At 44.5% G+C, this 24,316-nt stretch overlaps 2 protein-coding genes across 7 annotated transcripts in view; one reads left to right on the top strand and one right to left on the bottom strand.

The window, feature by feature from the left end:
• Window positions 1-169: 169 nt before the first annotated feature.
• On the top strand, window positions 170-19,009 carry NDE1 (nudE neurodevelopment protein 1). 3 transcript variants are annotated; one of them, XM_075767385.1, is made up of 10 exons: window positions 170-325; window positions 957-1,082; window positions 8,741-8,871; window positions 9,915-10,068; window positions 13,208-13,356; window positions 13,695-13,831; window positions 14,425-14,604; window positions 15,684-15,775; window positions 16,361-16,497; window positions 17,624-19,009. In XM_075767385.1, exons 3-10 carry the CDS (start codon window positions 8,786-8,788, stop codon window positions 17,715-17,717), a joined length of 1,029 nt encoding a protein of 342 aa, XP_075623500.1. In that variant the 5' UTR covers window positions 170-325; window positions 957-1,082; window positions 8,741-8,785; the 3' UTR covers window positions 17,718-19,009. The 3 variants fall into 3 exon arrangements, with proteins under 3 accessions (XP_075623500.1, XP_075623501.1, XP_075623499.1); XM_075767386.1 differs by lacking the exon at window positions 170-325 and having other exon boundaries at window positions 950-1,082; XM_075767384.1 differs by lacking the exons at window positions 170-325; window positions 957-1,082 and adding an exon at window positions 3,786-3,927.
• A 1,919-nt stretch (window positions 19,010-20,928) lies between these two features.
• MYH11 (myosin heavy chain 11) overlaps window positions 20,929-24,316 on the bottom strand; it is a 60,068-nt gene continuing 56,680 nt past the window's right edge. For all 4 annotated transcript variants that reach the window (XM_075768103.1, XM_075768105.1, XM_075768106.1 and 1 more), the window contains one exon: window positions 20,929-21,624. In XM_075768103.1, the coding sequence (XP_075624218.1) occupies window positions 21,486-21,624 (139 nt within the window). In that variant the 3' untranslated portion in view covers window positions 20,929-21,485. The remainder of the gene's footprint in view (window positions 21,625-24,316) is intronic.

Below are 24,316 nucleotides of genomic sequence, written 5' to 3'. Positions count from 1 at the left end.
TGGGCCGGGCTAGGCTGGCACCCCGACTTGGGGGAGAGGGCTGTGGGGGTGCTTGGGGCTGCCCCGAGGGGGTGAGGGAGGCCCCACTGAGGAGCGCCCCGGTGCCCCTTACCCCGGGAGCGGGGGGGGCTCGGTCCTGCACACCGGAACCCCGGCCCGGCAGGGCGGTGGGAGTCGGCCCGGAGGGGGCTCCGGGAGGCCCGGTGGAGGGGCTGCCCCCCAGCAGGGACCCGGCCCCGTGCCCCCCGCTGTGCTCGGTGCCCGCTGCTCGGGTGTGCGGCAGGCAATGAGGGAATTGCCACGGCGTTGGACTGGGCTCTTCTGGGTAATGATTTTTGACACCTTGTGCAGAATTTCAGCTTTCAGTTAGGACATTTTTTTCCCACAAAATAATCGTGGTGGGTTGCCAGGGATGGACAGTTTTAACTGTCTCTAGGAGCCTGTTCCCTTGAAGGCAGTATATAGCCCTAAACCTGAGGACACCAGTTAAATGGCAGTACTGTTCAGAAATCTGCTGTTTGCTTATTTTAACAGAAGAGTCTGACCTCTCTGCCCTTCTCTGGGTTGCTTTGAGCATCGTTAGCTGTGTGTATTAAAATTCCCCAAGTAAGATACATACAATTTAAAAATAGAAAGAAATTTCTGGCTAACACAAAAGAACTAGCTTCTAACAAGGCACTGGATTAGGCATTAGTGTGGTCCCCACCCCCTGGCAAACCACCTGGAGCCTGCTGGCCAAAGAACCATCAAGGAAAGCGTGGGCATCTGCTGCTACCTGCTTTGCTAACTCATCATTCACTGCATCTGTTGGTGTGGGTGACACTGGCAACCCATAAGTGGGCCTTGTTCACTTTAGGATTGGATAACTTCCCATGCTGGTATTTTTCCTCTTGAATCCTTGTGCTACTAATAGACCTACCTCTATTTGTAATTTTACTTTTCTTGTCTTTCTACAGATATAGCTCTGTCTCACAATTTAGCAGTTCCCTCAGAAGTCTGGGCCTAAGTCATGCAGCAGATCTGTGTCATCCAAGCTGGGCTTGCTCCTTGGCGTGCCAGTAGCCGAGCCCCTCGAGGAGGAGGTTAGTGACAGAGCAGGGTGAGAGTACACCTTTTGGTGGCTCAGTGTCTTTTGATCATAAGTGACATCACGGTATTAGGCCGAGTTGTCCTTTTACCTTCACCTTTGCCTAACGGGTTACAGGCAGCAGCAAGGTTAAGAGTTCTTAGTGACAATGCTCACATCTCCATCCAGCCTTGCCCCCGCTGCCGTGGTGCTCTCAGAGTGTAACGCTGCTGTGCAGCAAGGCCTCAAGTGGTGGTATGTTTTCCTTTGGTTAACAAGACAGTGCTAGTAATAAGCATGTGACAGCTTCATCAAAAATTTGTCAGTTCAAGATATCAGAAGGGTTTTAAAGTAGTGAGAATCTGTTTCTTGCTTAAGCATATGCAAATCCAGTGTTACATATATAGACTGCAGAGAATTCTATAATATCTTTAAAGAGACAGAAATAGGTTTCCTTCATGTTAAATACTGGCTCTTCAGTGATAGCAGTATTTCCATGTGATACTCTAATACATATGTTTGCACATCTTGTTATGGGTATCAGTAATCCATTAAAAACAAAGAGTTCAGTAGTTTCTAATGACAATTGATGAACGGTTCCTGTTCCATCCGTGGAGCGAGTGGTTCTGTGGTGAGTTCTTTCATCCTTGCAGCAAAGCAAATCTTTTTTCCCCTAAGAAGGTTATTGCCAAAAGATAAGTTGTTGCAACCTTACCAGAACTTCAAGTGTACACATTTTTCCTCACTTAGCTTTCATGGAAGAATCTGTGTGGCATTCTCATTAAAATAACCAGCACATGAACCCTAGCACCACAAAAATCTGCCTTTTATTAATTATTAATCAACAAACTAAAAATACATGCATAAAATAATTTCTTCTTCTCCTCTGCTAATTTTAAAACAGACAAATGTTCTCATTCTTCTTGCAAACAAGGCAGTGATAGTAATTATAGTAACCTTTTGTTAATATTTATTGCTTGTGTATAGCAGTGCCTCTGAGCCTCTGGCATTTGTTAGGGTGCTGTTACATTGTTTTGGAATTGCATGAGAGGCTAAACGGCTTCCTCTGAAATCTGAGGATTTTCACTAGGTTTTACAAGTATTTCAAAATGAGAACTATTAAAAATACTCAGGTGTACCTTTGATATTATCTGTGTACTCACACTATCTTCAAAGATTTGTTCGAAGAGTTGAAGTAAAATGTCCTTTGTCCCAAACTTATGAAGAAGGTATAAATTTTTTAATTACTGAGGACATACTACGATAGTATGTGGTTTGTTTTCTGTGACTTATTCGATAATAAAAACATTCTTGAGTAATGACTGAACTGCAAATTGCTATTAACCCAATTTTTAAATACCTAATTTAGTTCTCTATTCATAGTTGTATAATGGTTTGTCTCCATTTACTTCTGCTGAACATCTGACCTCAAAATATAATTATTTTGCTGAACACCTGACCTAAAAGTATAATTGTTTTGCTCACCCTTTTCAGCTAAAGTTATCTTAGCTGTGGATAGATTTCTCTTAGTGGGGTATTTGTACAGAAAGGCTTCTGTCCTCTTTGTTACAGTCCCAGCCTTGTTCTGCCAAGTCTTTGGGAGAAGCACGTTCCTGATTTAGACAGTTTAGTCTTTCCAGGATGAGCTTCTGCTCTAGGCTTGGTGTTGCGTCACAGAAGTAAATGACGTGGGATCGGGCCCCGCGCGTGGGCGCAGTTTGTAAAACGCGCTGCAGGGGTGTGCAGTGATACTGGGTGACATACGGCCACATGTATGTGGGCTGGAGCGTATCTGCCCATACGGGATAATTTGTGTTTTTGTTTTGGCTCAGGAAACAAATGCCAGACACGCCTAATGACCAAGTGTTTGTGTACGCCGTTGGGTAGGAACACACCTAGGGCGCCTGAGAAAGCCGTGGCATGCCTCAGTCCCCTCGCGTTGATCCGGCGCGGTGAGGACGTGGCAAGTGATCCATGGGCTGCGTTGGGCTGCAGCTCCGTCCGTGGTCTGCGGGGAGCTGGTTCCCCTGCGGATGCTTGCGGCTCTTCTCTGGAACGATGACATCATGCTGAGATGTAGACGAGTGCAGTGTCTAATGTTTCATAGACTGCTTTGTCCTTGCAACGCAGGCTTCAGTGACACGGAAGCCCATTCCTTGGTCGGGAAAGGGACTTTAGTCTAAAAACATTGCCCTGACGTTAAAGAGTTACGGTCGCTGTCTCACTGCTTGCTCTTTCAGAAGAGGCCTTTGGAACAAACAAAGATATTTGATGTAAAGCTTTTCTTCTTTTAGAGCATCTCAGGGAAAGCCGTGTGTTTAGAATTGCAGCACGGTGGCAAATGCCGATTTGTACGGGTACCGCCTCGGGAGATGCGGGCCCTTGTGCCCACGGCGCCTCACAGAACGGGAGAAGGGGGTTAGCCCGGGTGAGGCGTGCCGGGGCTGCGCCTGAGCACGCACGGAGCATGCAGGGGGTGCCGGGCCGGTAGCGGGGGGCCGGGCCGGTGGGGGGGGGCCGGGCCGTGGGGGGGGGGGGGGGTGCCGGGCCGGTAGCGGGGTGCCGGGCCGTGGGAGGGGGTGCCGGGCCGGTAGCGGGGTGCCGGGCCGTGGGAGGGGGTGCCGGGCCGGTAGCGGGGGTGCCGGGCCGGTAGCGGGGGTGCCGGGCCGGGCCCAGCCGCCGCCCCAAGCGCCTTTTGAAAGTAACGAAAGTTTCCAAACCTTGCAGCAGGCGCCTCTGGCGGCGCTGATTGGCGGAGCCCCCCCGCGGCACGTGACCCGCAGCCAATGGGGCGGCGGTGTCGGGCTGGGCTGGGGAGAGCGGCGGCTGCCGGCGCGGAGCTCCGCGGGCTTGTGGTGGCGGTGAGAGAGCGGGGTCCCCCCGCGCCCCCCGGCAGGCTGGCGGGAGGGTGGGCGGGCGGGCGGCGCTCCCCCCTCCGGAGAAGCGCCGTTGCCGTGCGTAGAGGAGGGAAGGGCGGTTTCGGGTGCGGCGCGGCCCCCCCGGCGTCTCTCGTCCCGCGGTGGTAACTGGGGCAGGGTCGGGGAGGCGAGGGGAGACGGAGCTGGGCCCCTGCCTGCCCGCGCGAACCCCGGTCCCCTCCTGCTTCTGGGGCCGCTCTCGCGGTTGCCGGCGCGGAGGGGAGCGTGGGACCCTGCCCGCTGGCTCGGCTCCCTCCCGGCGTCGTGCTCCGAACGGGAACGGGCAGCCCCGGGCTGCCCTCGGCCTGCCGTGCCCTGCCGCTTCGGGAGAGAAGGCTTGGCGGCGTTCCCTCAGGAAGCACGGGAACCTCGGAAGTATTGGAGCCGGGCCGGCCTCTGAAGAGATGAGGGCTTTGCGAGTTGAGCCTTTTGGTGGAGAAGACCCTGGGAAGATGGAAACTGCTTTCAGTGCTGGCTGGGGCGTTCTGTAGTAATCCTGGCGCTCCGCTGACCTCTTCCTTTTCTTTCTCTCTCGTGGTGATTTGCTTTTGTACTGCTTAAACAAAAGAAAATAGGCCCTTATGTTACAGGAACAGCCTTGCAAGGGGGCTGTGTTAAGAAAATGGAATTTGCATAGGATGGGAAAGTGACTTTCCAGGAGCAAAGAGGGGTTTTGTTTTGGTTTACAGTTAGGAAAAAATGTCTAATAGGAGCTTCATCATCTCTGCCACAGATAATCCGGTAGTATTTATGGTACTCTCTTGCTGTTAATTTTTTATTACAATATGAATTTCCCTGACTCAGACCATCGGGCATTGCTACAAAGATAGGCCAACATTGTTCACCAAGCTAAAACGTTCTTTTGTTTAAAAAAAAAAAAAAAGACTATTCGGTATGCAGGGTGGTTTTGAGTCCTTTATTCTAGGACTGAAACAAGATCTAAGTTGAGGTCTGCATGAGTTTGGCGAACTCAGACTCTGATTCCTAAATTGAAGTTCCCTCAATAGCTTTGTGTGTTGCTTTTCTTAATGTTGTGGGTGGGGTTTTTTTTTCCCCCCTTAAGAATTTAGCAATTCTGCTGTCACTTGTATGAAATCGTTTCCTGCAACATTTATGCTGAGGTATTTTTCTCCTTGCAGAAGTCCATTCCCCACCCACGAGCACTTCCCGTATGAGGTAGAGGTTTTGCAATGTGTGTGACCAGCTCCTTGCTCGCAGGAAGCCTGGCCAGATGTCTCTTCTGGCTTCGTGTGCGTGAAAACAAGCAGGGTGCAGCCGGTGTGTGCCTGCTACAGACTGTGACTTTCCTTGTTTTTCCCACATTTGCCAATGTTTGACAAAACATTGCTACAACCTCCTTCACCCCCCTCAACATCCCCCCTTTTGTAGTGAGCCTAGACAATGAGGAGTTCCTAATTGGTTTAATTAATTACTCTCCAGGCATTTTGCATACTGTCTCCAAGCTGTTAAAAATCGAGGGGAGAAGACAGCAGGGGGGGAAAACAAGAAGTCAAAGCCCTACTCGTTCTATGGGCCATTTAGAAAGATTTATTTGAGTGTGTTTTGGGTTTTTTAATCAAATTTCAGAAAATTGAAAAAGGCTGTAATACTGTGTCTAAAATTTGGAATTTTTCTTTTCTGTTTAAGTTTGTATCTTAAATCTTTGGTTAGTTTGAAAATTTGTGGGCCAAGATGTAGCGTAGGTGTGCAGGGAACCTAATAAATCTTGTGTTGCGGACAAAACCCATGTGCCTGTGGTGTGGGACAGTAGTGAAACAATCTCTGCCATGTTGTGTCATCTCTGTGGAATAAGTATAGGTCCACAGTCGTTCCATGTATTTGCAGTTTAACAATTGCTTCTAAATTATAAGTAAGTAGTAAAGGTAACCATGAAACAGAGCGTACTCTTAATGGAGAACATCCTTGGTGGGTCCATAATCTCATGTTTACAAATACATACTTGGAAACCAAAGGGAGCAGCATCTTTATGCTTCTGTGAAAGCTATTAAGGTTCTGTGGAACTCTTGTAAATCTAATGGCTTGGTTAGTGAAAGCTCTTTTGTATGTGACCATACAATCTTCAAAAATGCAAATTAGTACATTCTTTTAGTCCTTCCAAAGTGCAGTGTGAAAACACGAGTGAGAGCCAGATATGAGCACTTTCAAGCATTTGAGGCCAACAGGAGTTGTGTCTTCTGTTTCCAAAGGGTTGTTTGAAAGCTTTTGGGAGCAAGATGTTTTGCATTTCTTCATCTCTTATCTTGTCTGACTTTTTTGTTGACTGTCTGAACGCAGATATGGGATTTATTATAACACTTGTGCCAGAAGTCTCCAAAGAGGAATTCTTCTGAAATATATTTTAATTTCTGTAGCAAAACCAGGTATACCCTGGATGGGATCTCTGTTTTTGAAGAAATACAGAAACTGCCTGTTGTCTAAGTGGTAAGAAATAACCATCTAAAGGAAACTGGCTCACTGTTCTCTGGAGTGGTTTGACCACAGTAATGGAATGCTGGTTCTTCTTGGTTTGTCATTGCACCTGCATCACTTCTTTGTGTCTGACCCTCCCTCCCTGACCCTCATCTGTAAAAAAGAATTATTTTTTTTCTTCACGAAAGAAAAGGATGGATGTGTGTGTACACAGTGCCTTGAGCATAAGGACACCCTCATTAACATCAAAGGCACTTTCAGCTCACTTAAAAATAATAGAGTAGATGTGTTGTAAACTTTCCTAGGTCAAGAATGTTAATTATGCTTGGTTGTGATTTTCTTTTTAATGGGCAAGGGTACTATTTGGAAAATCACTCCTCCTTACTCGTGCTCCTTTTCCTCTTTTTTCCTCCGGTGCATACTTCTATAAATACATACAAAGAGCAGCAGCCTTGAGACTTCTTGCTGGAAGTGTGTCTGTACATCGCACAGTGGTTTTCTTTGTTAGAAGGAAGACATATAGCTTTGTCTAATTAACATTTTGTGTCAAGAAGCTGAATTATAAAAACTAAAGCGTAGTAAGTTTTCCCCTCACCTGCCAGCTCCCCTTCTAAGTAATGGTGTAATTCCTGTGTGTAGCTGATGCTGTGCGTTGAGGTGTGGGCACAGCCCACTTAGCTATGACAGCTGCTTACTCTGCCCAGCAATTGCCTGAAAGTCACCCAGGCTGTGAAAAGGACTTACTCTGCTCGGTTGTGTAAGAATTGGGCTTTAGATCCCCAGACTACTTTGAGTACCTGATACTGTTGTCTGTAGTAGAGGTAGGAACTACTTATGTTTGTCTCAGTAGAGTTATCAGACGGGTGGCTGTTATTTCTATTTAAACCAGGTGATTTTCTAGAGAGGACAGCCTGAACACAGGTTGTGAATAATTTTTCCATTGAGTTCAATAGATGCGCTGTGGATGCGCGTTTTCTTTAGCGATGACGCGCTGCTCAGAAGGTCTACTCCAGCGTTTCCTGAGTGTAATGATTAAGAAGAGCAGAAGACAGGACTGATGTCTACATGATCTTTTAAGGCTTTGGCTGTTTTTTTCTCTTTGCTCAGTCAGGGATTACCTCTAGGAAATGTTTTGCTCAATAGATCTGGAGCTGAAACTTGGTAGAAGAGCTGTGTTTCCTCAGTCATTAGATTTCGGCAATAGTTTTCTGACAACGGCCCTTGTCATGAATTGTTCAACTCCACCTTTATTTACCGTCCTTGATCTATTTGGGTTTCTATTAAATTGATAGTCTACATGGAATCTTTGCCTCACCCAGGGTTGCACGTGGGCAGGTTATCCAGAGCATTAGGTCTGATGTTTCTCCATTGTCAAGACTAAGTCATATAAAATGATATTTGCTAGTGACCTGTTTATTGGAGTGCATCATGCACGTTGGGGACATTTATTTAATTGATACTTCAGTCTTCAAGCGGGAGTGACCAACCTAAGGTTCTTGATTCCCCTGTGCGTCTTTCATGTGTTGCTCACATCTGGGACTCTGTCCTGCGCCTGGGTTTATGCTGGCACAGGGACAGCTGGATGGTCTGCATTGCTCACTGGGTTGCCACAATCTATCTGCGTACCTAGTCCAGCCAGGTGGTATCCCACTGAAGCCTCTGTGGAGCTTTCATCCTCCGTTCCCTGGGAATTTCTGGAGCTTCCTTCTCCCATGGCTCGCTGAGGTATGCAGGTATATTGTGGCTCTCAGCCATGCATGAATTGTAATATTTCAGATTTAAAGTCGGGTAGTTTTGTCTCTGTTGACCTAAGGAGAAATATTTCACGTGTTCCTGGAAATGTGAGCACGGGAAATTAGTATCTTGAGTACCTTCTCTGTGTCTCTTTGAAGTTTCCCTTCAGTTCCAGGGTAAGTGACTTTAGGGTTGTTGAAATGGACCTTAATTGCACTGTCTCTGGAGCTGAAGTTGTGCCTGAGATGTCTTCTCTTTCCCTGACATTCTGTGCGCGTCGGCACAGCTGTGGCTGAAGTTTGAGGTTGGGTGCTCTGTGCTGTGTAGTCGGAGGGTGGGTAAGGTGCTTGTGGCTGGGGATGTGGCATAAGCACACAGTAGCCTTGGGAGAATTGGGGAAAGGGACGTGAATACTCAGTAGTGATTCTTTCATGTTTATGGTATATCTGACAGAGCCCTGTCAAGGCTGGTCTCTAGTTCAGTCTCCAGGTGTGCAGTGCCTTCTTGGGAGGAGGGGTGCACTGCTCTGCTGCAAAAAGTACTGATGTGGCCCACTACATTAGTTCTTATGCTGGATCCTTTAATTTTCCAGGAGGGGAGAAAATGAAACAGCAGTTTTAAACTTGGAGGACTCATCATGGAAGACTCAGAAGGACATCACTTCAGCTCAGTGGAGGAGGAAACCAGATACTGGAAAGAGCTGGCTATGAAATACAAGCAGTGGTATGGCAGTGGCTTCATTCCTCGAAGCTGTTGAATAGAGTGCATGGGCACTGCATGCAAAGACATGGGTAGCAGCACATAGGGGAGTGAATTCAAGGTCGCTCAGCTGTCTTGAGTGGTAGCAGTAGCAATGCTTCTGCATAAACTCCAGCAGCCCAGAGTCCTTTATGCTCACTTCAGCAGTGAATCTGTGCTGTTGTGGCACTGTTGGTTGGGTCCCTGCCCTGGTTTGAGTAGGGCTGTGCGTGCTGAAATTGTGCCTCTGACCGCAGCCTGCGGGCAGCCCGGGTAAACGTAACTCACTGCAGAACCTTGTTGGGGGTGGATGATTTGCACCATTGCAGACAGAGATGCTGCTGTTCATTCTTTATATCTCCGTGTGGATCGGGAATGGTTTGACAGCACATAGGAGGAGGATCCCTGGCTGAGAACAGACATACTTTGCTCTTCCCTTTAGCTCAGTACGTTGCTCTAAATGCAGTGAAGGGTGAAAAAACCCCAAACTTTTTCAATGCTGATATGGATGGGTCCTTTCTTAGACCAGGTGTTCAGACCTTTCAGTGCTGCTTGTTTAGTTTGCTGGAGGATTATTTCAGTAGAACTGTTTAAGAATACAAGAACATTTGTCCTTCTTTCTCTTTTTCTTACTTTTTATTGCTAATAAAAAACGACTTTGTTCTTATTTCCAAATAAGTAATTGAATTGAATAATAGATTAAATATGCAGATGGGGGTGGTCAACATACAAGCTAAAGAGACTCCAGTTGTCCTCAACACCTGTAGTGTAAAGACAGACTTTGGGATTTGCTATGTATGTGGGGTTTTTGTATTTGTTTACTAGTTTGGTATGGGGTGGCTTTCCATGCTCGAGGGGGGAACATTTGCCTATGGTCCTCTCTGTCTGTTGAATATGCATATTGGAGAAGGGCATAGAGCCTTCTGTGTTGAAGGGTAGTATTTTTTTTGTTGTTTTTTACTTTGGGTGTACAAGAGATTTTTTCTTTGTTCATTATGATAAGTTCTCTTGCTGGAATTGCTCTCTAGTGCTGAGAATACACAGGAAGAACTGCGTGAATTCCAAGAAGGGAGTCGAGAGTATGAAGCTGAACTGGAGACTCAGCTGCAGCAAACAGAGTCCAGAAACAGAGACCTTCTGTCAGAAAACAATCGTCTGCGAATGGAACTGGAGTCAGTTAAGGTAAGAGTGGATGATGCATACAGTAGCTGTACAGCCTAAGTGTAAAGGAGAATGAGACAGGCATGTGCAGATGCAGCTTGCCTTGTGGACAGGGACCTTCAGCATTACAAAGAAATTGAACAGAAAACTGCCCCAAAAAAAGGCTTGAAAAATTAAGAAATACCAATCTATTGTCTGCTTTGAGAGTGCTGGATACTTTGGTATGTTCCTGAACCCCTGTTCACAGGTTGTGGCAATGTGTCAGGATGGATTTGAGATGGGAGAGAATTGTTTACAGTAGAGTCGAGAGTAAACATGAACATAACAGAGCTGCTAGAGCTGCTGTTCTGTTCCTTCTTGCATCTACTTAGTGCTTTTGTTCATGGCTTGCTTCCTGTCTGCATTGTGCAGACACAGATCATATTGCAGAACAATCAAAATACACAACTATGTAACAAGTGTTTAAATTAGTGAGTTTTCTTATGTAATGCAAGACCACAGCTGGAATGTTTGTATTTATTATCTGGCATTCCAGGTGAACTGAGAAGCAGCAGCTGATGGGTAACACATAGAACCAAGAGGTATAAAACAGTTTCAGTCCTAGTTTTGTTACTGAATCTGTCTGGACTTGGGGAAAAATAATTTATGTTCTTTACACTTGGTTAGCCTTCTGTAAAACTAAGAACCAGCTGAAAAGCATTAATTTCCATAATTATAAAACATATGGTATATGAACTTATTGAGATGGAACTTCTTACCAGAGTGACTTAAGAAATAACGAAGCTATCTAGAGTATGAAGAGTGATGAGTCTGCCTCATTTCAGTTTCATTAAAGATGCTGTCCCTGTGCTGGTTGACAGGTTTAGGAAATACTGGTAAGTTTTCTTAAAGTTGAAAAAAAAATTGTCACTGAAACTGGTATGCCTTTTTAAAGTTTGACTTCTTGGTCTTTTACTTAAAGGTGAGGGATAGTCACCCAAGAAGCACTACACTCTGTTTGGTAGGGCTAGGCCAGTATCTGTGGAAGCAGAGATTAATTTAATTACACTTCTACTCAATTGGATGCAATGATGAGCTAATGGGAGTGAAGGTATTTGTGTAAGTGATTAATTGCTTATCAGTGATTAATCGGCAGATAAATCCAGGTTTGCAATGCCTTTTGTCTAAACTGCTGTTCAAATTACTGTCTTAAGGAAATACTCTTCTGTTCCAGGCAGAACCAACTTAGTGATCCGCCTCTGCTTTTTGATCGCAAAACCTCCAAGCCTTGTTTCATTGTATTTGTTATGCTGCACTGATCTTTGTCCTGGTTGTATTAGTGCCTTAGCAGTATTAAATGCTCTGCATGTTGCATGGAGTATTGCTCTGCTGTTCCATGTAGCCACAGAAACCTATGGAAGCTGATGGGTTTGGGGAGAATGCATAAGTTTGACAAAAATAAAACCTGCAGCTCATTTAATTGAGGAGGGTGTGGAGTGTTTTCTTTCTCGAGAGGAGGGGACAATGAACCAGCTGAAGCAGTTAAGAGTGAAAATAGTGGGAATCAACATAGAACCTCAAAAAGTGGAGGGTAAACATATTTAAGAAAATCTTAAATTATTCTTCACAGTGAATAACTTTATTAAAACATATTCTGCTTGAAATGAACCTTTTAACAATTGGCTGTTCATGCAGCCTGAAAACACAGTAGCAGCCTGCAGTGAAGGAACAGAGACTCCATTGATGCCAGATCAGCTGATACTTTATTACAATTGGCTAAAAACAAAGACCCAAACCTTGCAGTTAGGGTCTTTTATCTGAATCAACTCAAGAGCAAAGCATTAAACTCATGCAGCTATTGAGCAGCAGTGTTAACTGAGCCCATCAAGGGTTGTGTCTGCATCTAGGTCAGCACTGGTGAGCTTTTGCCAGGCCCACACAGCTCGTGGCTCAGAGCTTACTAGCCGAGTGTGTGCTTGCTCCCCCCTCTGAAACCAGAGTTCACACTACCTAAGAATAAATGGAAATAATGCTTTGGAGGTTTTGTTTACTTTCAGTTAGCTTTTCAGAACTCTCTAGTCTGCCTTGTAGAGCTTGGGGGCTCTTAAATTCAGCATGTAACTGCTTCAGAGATCTGGAATTATAGTGGTGTTGCCACACTGTAATCAGATAAGAGTTTCTTAATTCAGATTGGGCATCTCTTTCCATCCTCCCTTCCTATGTATTTCATGTGCTAAAATAGCTGTCTTCAAATTATCAGTCATGCTCGACTACATGCCATGGCTTTCAAATTCCAGTGCATGGGTTTGTTTTCACTGACTTCAAGTCTGTTGTACTTAAATTCTGGATGGAAAAAGCACTTCAGGAATGCTACTTATACAGCAGTCATGGAGTTTCAAAAAAATCTCTGGCATGTCAAAGTGCCCTGATAGCAAGGTGATGGAGCGTACAGCATTGCAGTACAGGGTGTGCTGTGAAGCTTTCCCTGCCATGTGATGTGGAGCTAACTCTGCATATAGTGGCAGTGGCAGGAGAGATATTTGATGGAGAAGCTAAGCCTTCCTGTGCCTCTCTTCAATCTCTCTTAAATCTACCCTTGTGTATGTGCTGTAAAGGGAGATAGTTTGGTTTAGGATCATATCCAAAGCATTTTGCATAACTGCACCTGAGATATTCTGCAGTCTAGAACTCTGAACCTGCTTTGGGCTAATAAAACCACAGGGGCAGTGGAGAATCCTGCTGGCTCCACAGCAGTGTGTAACTGTGTTACACTTGGATATATTTTCCCTTTCTTGTTATTTAGACTCCTAAGTACTGTTTGACTTTTAGAGTTGAAAATAAGTGGTTTCTCTTGCATCCTGCTTTCTGTGTTGCTAGAGCTTTTGGGACTCAGAAATTATGGGGAATGTCGCTCTCTGGGAGAGCGAGGAACGGCCCTGTGCCGTGGAGAGCGGGAACTGCTCCCCAGCACAGTTGCTTGATAAGGACTGAGAGGAAGAGCTCTTCTCTGCTGGCAGCCCAGAAGTAAGTGATTTGACTTTGTTAGCATTTTACCATATGTAAGGTGATGTTTCTCAAAAAACTTCACGCCGTCTGCCTCTAAAGGGACTCAGACAATGCCACAGAAAGAGAACGTGCATTGCTAAGTCCTTGACATGCTGTTTGATTTGCCTTTGATTAGGAAAAGATTGAAATGCAGCATTCAGAAGGCTACAGGCAAATCTCTGCACTGGAAGATGACTTGGAACAGACAAAAGCTATTAAAGATCAACTTCAGAAATACATTCGAGAACTCGAGCAAGCAAATGATGACTTGGAAAGAGCAAAAAGGTGACCCACCTTCTGTGTTTTCTTTTTCCACCTCTGTCCTGTCTTGTGAGCATGGTGCTGAGCTGTTTGCAATGCTGTGCTGATTAGCACTGCCATTCTGAACTAATCACTTAGGTGATGATTGTGGTGAAGAGGTTTGTGGCAGATAGGGCAATGTGATAAGATTTTTCCCTTCAACTCCCCCCCCCACTGTACTCTTTCAAATCTCACAAGCTAAAATAAAAAACAATAATAAAGCAAACCAAACAAAACCACAACATTATTGCTTTTCTTGAGAGAGGGAGTTCCTCTGTGTGCTTGGTGGATCTGGTAGTGACATCTTGTGCACTCTTTTTCAGAGCCACTATAATGTCTCTGGAGGATTTTGAACAACGTTTAAACCAGGCTATTGAAAGAAATGCATTTCTGGAGAGTGAACTGGATGAGAAAGAAAACCTTCTGGAGTCCGTGCAGCGCCTGAAAGATGAAGCTAGAGGTTAGACAGAAATTACTTGTGTCTTTCCCTTTCTCCTCTCCTGGCTTGTAGCTGTTCAGTTCTTCCATATATCTTAGAGCTTGGCTTTTAAGTTTGCATCTTTTAAATCTGCTATCTGAAATGTAGAAGCAAATGAGGAAGCTTCAGATGTTCCCCCTCCTTGAACTCCTGACATGTTCCAGAGCAGCTCACAGAAGCAAAAGTCTGTTCCAGCTTCTTCTAATCTGTGGGGATGCTTCAGTGCCTTAGGGGGTTAGGAAGAGCCAGGCCTGCTGGGCCAGTGCTGGTCTGCCTTCCTCTAACCGTGAAGGTCAGCTTTAATAACCATTAACCTCCTTGTTTCCTGGCCTGTGAAAAATGGAGTCAGTGAAAGACTAATGGGGCAGTAAAACAGGAGGGCTGTGACTGACTTCTAGTAACCTTCGAATGCCTTTTGTGCTAGCTTCTTGATATCTGTCAGTAAGGCTGGGTGAGAAGAGAGAGACTGTGGAGCTGGAAAAACACCACAACAGGAACAATCTTTGGGCAAAACAAACTTTTTATCTGGGTGGATACGTGCTCCAAAGGCTTGCTTTATGCTGCTTCCTTCATAGATCTACGACAAGAGCTTGCAGTGCAGCAGAAACAGGAGAAACCCAAGACACCAATGCGAACTACGCTGGAAACAGAAAGAACGGACACTGCAGTTCAAGCGTCCTTATCTGTGCCTTCAACTCCCTCTGTGCACCGGGCACCCAACGTCAACATACCCACCCCTGCGACATTTAGGAGAGGTGACTTACAGAGAACCAGCACAGAAGCACTATTCGATGCTCTTGTTTTTACTATAGTCTCTGGCTAAAGGAGAAATGAGAAAACAGGGAACAGAGTTGAGTGTTTCAGTTGAATACACGTAAATCCAGTCACCATGGTCCCAGTATTCAGGCTGTGATTTTGGGGTTTGTTCGTGGGCTGTTCATTTCCACTTGATTTGAACTGTCCAGTAATAATAATTGTGAGGGACAAGATGAGCTGTTGAGACTTTACTATTAGTTCACAACTGTCTCAGAGATGTTGGGCTAACTTAGGGGAAGGATTTAAAAACTTAAGTGTGATCTTTAATGTCACACTCATGTTACTTGAATTGGCTTCTCTGTGAGAGTAGGTGCTCTTTGAGAGAGGCTTTCTTTTTGCTCTGGAACAGCAGGACACTGACAGGTCATCCTAGCTCTCTGTACTAAATGACTATAGCTCTGCTTTCATGTCAGTAATATCAGTTACTTATTTTTGGTGAGCACTGATTATTTCAAACCTCTAACTCTCCCATTTTCTTACTTCGAAAGCCAGAAATTTGTGTAACTGTGTTCATGTGTATGCATAAATGCAAGGAGTTGTACTATCACACTGATGATTTGATATTATAGCTCTGAGCACTGACAAAGTTTGATTGTGGGCTTCACTACGCTTAACCTAAAATTATGTGTTTGTGTGGAGGAATTAACGCTCCTGTAAGAGTGACAGAATTTGTAGTCTTCTAGTAAAATGAGGTGATGGTCCTCTCTGAGGACATGTCCCTCTGGTCCCACTGCAGCAACAGAGATGCAGGGTGGTCTGGTAGAACAGAACTCTAGAAACCCAAGCCACAGAACGACTAGAGACTTTAGCTTAGGGCAGCGTAACTTGAGCTGTCTCAGGGAGACAGTGCTTCATATTCCTGATGGATATGACAGATCTGGAGGTGAGACAGCAAAAAGGTGAAGATATTGATGTTGCCTCTGCTCTGTGTGTCAGGCTGTCTTCTGATTTCCAATGTCAAAGCTTTGGTTTTTTTTTTTAAAATGAGTAATGTATCCTCCTTTAACCTGACCTACAGGTCTTGAGGACAGTTACGGTGCAACCCCTCTCACGCCTGCTGCAAGAATATCTGCACTTAACATCGTGGGAGACTTGCTGCGAAAAGTAGGGGTGAGTGATTGCCTGCTGGCCAGTGCTCTTGGGAAGGTAGAGCTGTCTGAAACTGCAGGCAGCGCTATTTGTGCTGCTGCTCAGAGGAGACTGTAAAGAGTGTTTTGCCCCCAGCTTAGCTAAGTGTGGTCTTGGAGTTAGATCTGGACTTTGTACAATTCTGACCAAGCCTCACATAAAGATGGACACTGCTCTGCTTTTCTAAGATCTTATTCACGTGGGGATAAGACCTTCCTCTGCAAACTTCTGAAAGCACATGTGCAGAAAGAATAAATCAGTGTGAGTAAATTAAGAAGGGATCTGCTACCATGAAAGGCAGAGAAGAAAGCAGGCTGGTGCCTGCTGTCCCGAGGGCTTCTGGTGAGGTTTGCCTTGAATCCAGTAGTCTTTTGAGGAAGGCCTAACATCATGTTAAGCTGTAGTGTGATATTTAAGGTAGTGCTGATGCTGGAACATTTATGCCATGGCTTCCTTCTGTTTTCTGCCTTATGCCCCAGTGCTGTGTTGGCATTTGGTGTGCCACAATGCCATCTTGTGAAAGAGAAGGGTGATGTCTGATGCTTGCCTCATCTGTGTTTACATTAGGCTTTGGAGTCCAAGCTTGCATCTTGCCGAAACTTTGTGTATGACCAGTCTCCAAGCAGAGCCACGGTGTCCATGTACATGAACAGAGACGTCCTTGAAACACGCCTGAGTCCTCATCAGCCTCTGTGTGATACAGGGTGAGTGCTGGTCTCTGCTGTTGTGTCTTAGTGAGAGCTGTTGGTGTTAGAACTTGGACTGGTACTGGTCTATTTAGTATTAAATCTTTGTTTTGGTAGAGACGGATTTGTTCTCAAAAGATACGAAATTTAGTTGTTCAGCATTATGATTTGAATGCTTCAGATCAGTTTAAAATTTGGAATCACTAGGTGCTGAAATTCAAAGGCTAGTTGGAATCAAGTTTTGAAAACCTCAAATTCAAAGCAAATGTAACAATGTGTTTTATTATAAACTCAGTGTTTACATGGGATGAAGTACAACAGAGGGGCTCTTGCTTAGGGCTCAATTTGTTTTATGCTTTATGTTCTTGTACAAGTGATGTCTTGGGAATATTATGGCATGTAGAGACTTCTCTTATCACACTTAAGGTTCTCATTTATGTGAGAACTGGAAAAAAGGCAAATAATGAGCTCACTCTATCAGAATGCTTTACGGTTGCTAAGATGTGGTTCCAAGGAGCCGCTGACGGGAAGTTACCTGACTCAACTGATAAATTTGAACACTTGAACGGGTTATCTTTTTTTAAACAAATGAAGAAAAATCAGCAAGGTTATCACAAGTTGCAGTTCAGCATCTGCTTAAACCCTGCCAATCCTGTACTGTACATTCTTCAGATTCTCTGTAAATTAGTGCCTACAGTGCAGTTTGTTCCGGACTTAACTATTCAGCTAGACCCTTGCGCTGGAAATACTGGTTTGTCCTGTTACCCAGTGCCCAAAATTGTTGTGTGGAAGGAGTGCTCCACATTGTACTTGCTATCCCAGCCTGGGGAGAAGCCTCATGAAAGCTCCTACAAGAAAGCCTTGAGGACCATACATTTACATAGTTGTGCAGCTGATTATACATCTACCACTGTAATGCTAGAACTGAAATTCCAAGACCTGTAAAAGATAGCTTCTCACTACTTGGAGGGAAAGAGAGCCCTGCGTTACAGTGGAAACTCACCCAGTTAAGTAACAGGCTCACTTAGTGCTCAGAGTGATGCTCTTGTCTGTTGATTTCTCAAGCTGAGCGGTGTATGCTGGAAGGGACCAGTTACAGTAAAACTGAGCAAGAAGTGCACTAACTTATATTTTGTTTTGGCAGGTTAGTGAAACGCCTGGAGTTTGGAACATGTCCTTCAAATATCCCAGGACCAATGAGCCATCCCTCGCAAAGCGTTGTCAAGATTCTGCTGTGAAAAGCCTGGCCGGCTTTGGAAAAGGAAGACAAAAATAAATATATATTTTAAACTTTAGTTTTAAAGAGAATCTCAGTAAGCAATCAGGCAGCAGTCTCGGAGTAGGTGAGAGCTGAACAAGAAGCTGCAATTGGCAGTGGCCTCTGTGGCCTTGCGCGATCTGGCCTCTTGGCTGAGTCTGGTGGGTAGTGTGATAGAGCAATGCTGCTTAGCAGTGCAGGGCTTCGAATTGCTTCCTACATCAGTTGCTGTAAATAGCTCCTTGAAAGTTGCTTCTTTTGATGCTGCCAGTCAAAGCCGTTGTCCCTCTACCTACAACAGAGAGCATTGCCTATGCCGCTCCTCGGGTTTGGCTTTCGGTGTTAATGCAGCACCAGGGTGTCCTGGCTTAAATTCCAGTTGTGCTGGCTTTCTGTCACGGGTGCTGTGTGCTGCAGCCACCCGAATTGGAGGAGAGTTTTTATGTGGAGAAAGGTGTATTTCTTCAGGGGAGCTGCTCAGCTCTGTGGGATGTTTGCTGGTCAGAATCTTGCCTCTCTAGTGGTAAGATGGCTTGGTAAGCAATGATTTCCCATTAGAACAGGTCGCCCTTAAAGGTGAGGATTGCGTTGTGCTTAGGGTACTTGGGAGATCCCAGAGCTAACAGCTAGGTGGGAGACTTTGGACTGGCTTAGCATATAGATGTCTTTTTTTTTTTGCCATATTGTGGCCCGTAAAGCCTGGCTGTTGTAGGAAGCAAGAGACCTGATTAAGTTCCTAGTTCTAACATCTTAATAGGTGGGTTTTACTGCTTTCCAAACCTCCCTTATTAATGTGCCTTGGGTATTAGTGATTCTTTTCTTGTTTTATTTTTTTATGAGAATATGCTTTCAACTGTTACTAATTTAGAAATATTTTTTAACTTGAAAAGTCCTTTATGCTAGACAAATGTATATAAGTAGAGAATTATTTTTAAATCAGTTTTTTCCCCTGTAGAATTACTGCATTTTGGTTTTTTTTAAAAATGGACTAGGTTCACTCACAGTATTAATGTACCTTATGAAAGCCTGTTCTTGCAGAAATAATCATGACTAAACAATTTCTATGTTTTTTTGTGGGGGTGTGGAGAGCTTACTTGACAAAAGAATGCATAAATGGGTTTGTTTTTTTTTTTTTTTAAGAAAATGCTGTGAAAACAGCCACTGATGTATCTTTTTCTGGACTAGGAAATAACCACAGATCATTCCCATTATTCAGGCCATCTACAAAGTTGGCTTAACTGCGGAGCAGAATAAAGCTTATTTTGAATGCTAGTTGTTGATTCATTTTGAGTTTTTTTGCAAGTAGTCACTGTGGTTTACATGCAGACGTTTCCTACCAGCTTCTCATCTGTTTCTGAGCAGCAAAGCTGAAGGAGACATTGTTTGTTTTGCTGAATCATATGCAAAGATTTTCCTCCATCTCTCTCTTCTCATGGCTTCCTACCCTAAGGAATGTAAATATTGCCATAGCTAAAGATGCCTCTGGGATTTACAGTGCTTAGTATTGGCACTGCTCTCTCTTAAAATCTTGAACTCTGGCAGTTTTAACATGATTTTTGTCCTCTCCTCTCGCACAGTGAGTTGACATTCTTTTCTTGCCCATGAGGAGCAGAAGCGTGTGGGCTGCTTTGTTAGTTGTGCTGACACGTGGACTGCGGTTCGGTGGGCTGTGTATCTTGGAGGGATCCGTCAAGACAAGTTGCGTTTTCCTTATCTTGCCAGAATTTGTCTGCTTGGTGAGCAATTTGGCTTGCAGTCAGATTGAGACACAGCGCTGAGATAAGGTAGAAAGTTGGAAAATCGTAGTTGTGTTACTATTATATATTACAGATATATTATTAATGTGACTACAGATATAATCAGACTATGGGTCAATATGCTATTGAGAATTGTCGAAATAATTTAGAACAGTCACCTCTGTAATGGTACAGAGAGGAACTCTTTTTTGGGAGAGGAACTTTAGTTCAGCCGGTGTTGCAGAAGGATGCTTTCTGTGGTGTTACTGAAGAAACTCTGACTCCCTATCTTGTGACAAGCTTTGCAGAACAGGGACTGGAACCTGAGTTTCTCAAGTGATAGGGCAGAGCTCTAACTGTTGGACCAACCTCTACCATTATGCATCTGAATTTTCTAGATGAATTCCTTTTAGAAGGGCTCCATGTTCAGTTTGCTGGTTCTGCTCCAAGCGCTGGTGCTTAAGACTGTTCTTATGAAAAGGTCTTACCTGATAGCTCCTCTGCAGCTTATCATCTCAATCCCTGTAGGTGGGTTCGTTCTTAAAATCTTCCTTTACTCTTTCATGAGCAGAGAGAATTCTTTGGGCTCTGATTCTGCTGGCTAAATGGTGTCTAGTCTGAATCTCCTGTTCAGATCTCTACCTTCTGGAACAGTGCTTAGATTTAGAAGATGGTTGCCTTAGCTATCAAGGTGGATGTTTTTGTATGACTTGCTCTCCCTGTAGTCACACCGCGTAAGGTTCACTGGCTGTACAACCTAAGACACGGAATAAGCTCTCTGTACTGGGTTTAGAGTAACTCTACACCTGGCTTTGCTGTGCGCAGCACTGCTGCCCCAGTGTGAGCCCAAAGCTAGCTGCTGTCTGAAAGTACTGGAGCTCATGGCTTTGTGGTAGGTCCTGGTAGTTCCCAGGAGGGGGCTGCGGTCCTGCTGGAGCGCTCCAAAAATAAAAAGGGACTGCGTGCTGATCCCTTAATGCTGAATAGCTTGGCTTGGGGCTCTGCATTCAGCCTGGGCTGCTGCTTCTAATGGTTTTCAGCCTGCTTTAGGGGCTTTAGTTGGGAATAGCCCTATGCATGCAGACTTCAAGGATGGGTTCAGCTGCCTTTAGGCAGGGGCTCGGGCCTGCCTGCTTTCCAGCTGCTGCGCCTCTCCTGCAATCCTGTCTGTCAGCCCTTGGATACATCCTGGGGCACCTCCGTCAGCATGTGTCCATGGGGTAACCAAATCTGTGCCAAAGACTTCATGCCATTTTACTTTCAGCTCAGTGTACATACTTTCTTTTATTCCTTCAAAAGCAACTGCTTACGAGAAAATCAGGTTTTTGTTCTAATGATTACAGTTGACCTTTTCTAAAAAGCATTTGAGTTGTAAAGACATTCTGCTGCATCCCCCGTTCCCTTCGAGCATGCTGTATTGCACCCAAGTGACACCTGTACGCAAGAGCACTGGAGTAGTTTTTGTAGCCTTTTATTTGTGTGTAAGCACATCCATGGTGCATATAAAACTGTAACAGTTGACTTAATTTGAACAAATGATATTTTACTTTTCAGTAAGTGATTAAAAAGGCACTTCCACCTTGTGAATTGTGCATCAGGGGTGTAGTAACCAGGAAAAAACCCTATATTAATCAAATACTCAAGACAAAATGAAAGTTTAAGAAAAGATTAACTGAACAATGCCTTTTTTTTTTCTTGCAACAATCTCACAAATCCTGTGTAAACTATAGTTCACTGGGATTAAAATCATCTGAGCTACTAGAACTCACTTTCCGGTAGATTATCAAAGTGAATTACTCTGAGTGTTAAAAACCCCACCTTTTCAAATACACTTCATGGTAACGTAAGTTTTGGAGTACTTTTAACGTCAATCTATACATTGGCGGCAAGGTAGTTGTGCTCTTATTGTCAGAGGAGTGGGGTGTATGTGACCTTGACGCTAAGAGTAGACTTATACAGTGCTAAATATCATCCTCCCTCCCCTTGCTGCAGTGCAATTTTTTTAAGCGTGTTTATTCACTGGCTTTTGTTCCATTGAAATCTCCATCTCTTGCATCCATTTCTTCATCACCTCCTTCTGTTGCATTCTCAATTACTCTTCTGCCTCCAGATCTACGAGGTGGGGCAAAAGATGCTGGCTCATTTCCCCTCCTGCAGTAAGAGGAAAAAAAATAATAAAACCCTCAGACATTAGGTCATTTGCAGTCCTCAAACAACCACAGAGTTTTGTAACAGTACTGAGGGGCTGATGGTTTTAAAGGCAGAACAGCCAAGAGCTGTGGGCCTCTGATACAACTTTCTGTTCTGGAGCATGTAAGAGTAATTTGCGGATGGGTCGAGACTCCCGGTTGCTTGGAACCCTGGTGGGATTCCTGTTCTTGTGCTTCAAGTTCTCCGCTAAAGTGTCTCATCTGCCCCAGCCCCCCCTACTTTTCCCTCTGTTTCACTGCTCTCCCCTCTGGGTGCTGCGGCTGGCTGTGTTTGGCGGGAACGGGGGCTGCTGGGACCTGCAGCAGCAGGGGAGCGTCCCTCTGGCCCTTTGGAAGGGCGAGGAGAGAGCGAGAGCCTGTGCTGAGTTCCTGCCCTGCAGTCCGAGGTCTGTCACTGAAGGCCTGTGAGACCTGGGACTGGAGCGGTGCTGGGTCCCGCAGGCGGTTTGAGCCCACAGCCCCTCTGCAGAGGCAGCGTTGGCCGGAGCAGCGCAGGTCCTTTGACACCTGTGGTATCCTATGCTGTGAGTAGCTCTGCTCTCTCCCAATGGAGAGAGGAAACCATTGCTGCTTTGGAACTGTGTTGTAACTTAGGTGCTGACACTTAACAGTGTGGAAGAGCTTACAAAAGATGTTTTTTCCCATCTTTACACCCTTTTCTTCTCCCATCTCCCTCCCATCCCCATATATTTCACAACCACAGCCCAAGGCAGGGACACTTTGGTCCTCAAGGTTAATTTTCTGGGGAGGTATGAGCAAGTGAGACAGAAGATGGGTTTGTCTCTTTTTGGCCTCCATTGCTACTGTGCTACAAAACGCTTAAGTTTTGTAACATGGCCTCTCACTTGCCCCTCATTAAGCAAACCTTTGTAAAGGCTTGAGACCACAGACATAAGCAATAAAATAAATCTGTGATCACTGAATGTTGTGCCAAAATTACTAATTTGGTGTTAAATACATCTGAGACTGCACTTTTGGGTACAGCAATCGTGCATAAATATTTAAAGCCTCGTCTTGTCCTTGCAAAAGACTAAGCCAGTGTTGTCCTTTCTGAAGCAGCTACTTAAGTCTAGAGTTCATTCTTCCATACAAGGGAAGCAGGCGAGAACATTGGCTGGACTACCTTATTTCAGGGGCACAAATCTGGGTTTCCGAGGTGGAAATGGGACGTGTAGTCTGTTTTCCACAATTCTGCCCTTAAGTGTGAGCAGGCAATTAGGTGGATAATAAAGCTTCATTTAAGATCTGCTGTTATTTAATCTTAGTTTTGGGGCCAGCGGTGTGTATTGAACACGAGGGTATGTCACTTCTACCCTGGCATGTGCTTGGTAGTCCAACGGCAGTCTTTACTATTTTGTGGTAGCAGATATTTGTTGTTGCTGTTTAACAGGAAATAAATTCATTGTCAATAAAGGAAGAGCTCTTTATGCCCCTGCACTCCTGCTGTCAGGACTCAATTACTCAAGAGTCATTTGTACGATAACTTTATGCTGTAGTAACTGAAGAGCCGTAAGAGAATGTGGGACTGGTGGGGAGTACCAGCAGAGTCTAACCAAACTCTGCAGGACAGTTCTGGCTGCAAGGTGAACTCCTTGTCCCACACTGACCGCTTATGACCATAAACTGTTGCAGTAAGCATAACTTAATACTTCTTTCAACTGGTATTAGCCCTGCAGATAAACACTTTTTCTTTATGTCTGTTCCTCTTAAATAGGTTTGTGGGTTTGATAATACTCACTAACGCATTTGCATTAGTACCTCTAGAATATAATGCGTATAGTTGAGACAAGCCTTAAGCATTAGTGTTTGCTTAGCATCTCTGTATTTAATTTACCTTTGAACAAGCACCACTGGAGTAGTGCTTGAATGCCAGTCTGACTGGAAATATTAGGCTGACTAAAAGGCACATGCAAGGACAAGACATCCTCTTTAAATATTTGTGTATTCACAGCAAAGTCCAGCATATGTAAAATAGAAGATATACAAATATTACAAGGCAGTAGCTCTTTAATTTTTGTAACAGCAGGTATTATTCCTATCTCCAGAGAATGTGTTAATGTGTAATATAATGCTGTGCTAGGTTACAGTGTCAATATTAATTTTGGTGTCCGTGCTTTACATTTTAGTAACAGTAGACGAGCAACGTAATGTCTGCAAAATGGCTCTAAAAGCCAAAGTAATAGCTGCTGGTTAGCAATACAGGCACAGAGTGCTAGGTAACCCAAGGCAAGGCGTCCTCTTTTGTCTGTGATCGTGTGGTGTAAGTGTGATAAACCACATGCAAGTCAGATCTCCCCAAATGCCAGGTGAGTTAAATGGCATCTTACCTTAGAGTCGGCATTACAGTATGTGTACGAAATACTGTGAAATTCTAATGACATGCTGTGACACTTCATTAGTCCTTTTAATCAATTTTACTAATCAATGGTGTATTTGATTTTAAAAATCTTAATCTTTGTGGCTGTGCAAAAAAGACAATTTTCATGCAGAAAAAATCAGAGTACTTTATTAGGTACTCTGTTGGTAGAGCTTGTGAGAATGCAACATTGGTAAGTCTACATCAGTACGTAACCTACTTATAAGATGTATCACTGATGGTAGCTAGATTATTGTAATATTTGTCTCTTTTGATA

Source organism: Balearica regulorum, chromosome 15 (assembly GCF_011004875.1).
Source record: "Balearica regulorum gibbericeps isolate bBalReg1 chromosome 15, bBalReg1.pri, whole genome shotgun sequence".
In the NCBI taxonomy this organism is placed as follows: Eukaryota; Metazoa; Chordata; class Aves; order Gruiformes; family Gruidae; genus Balearica; species Balearica regulorum.
The sequence above is the reverse complement of the archived record's forward strand: the minus strand, read 5'-3'. Positions and strand labels throughout refer to the sequence as shown.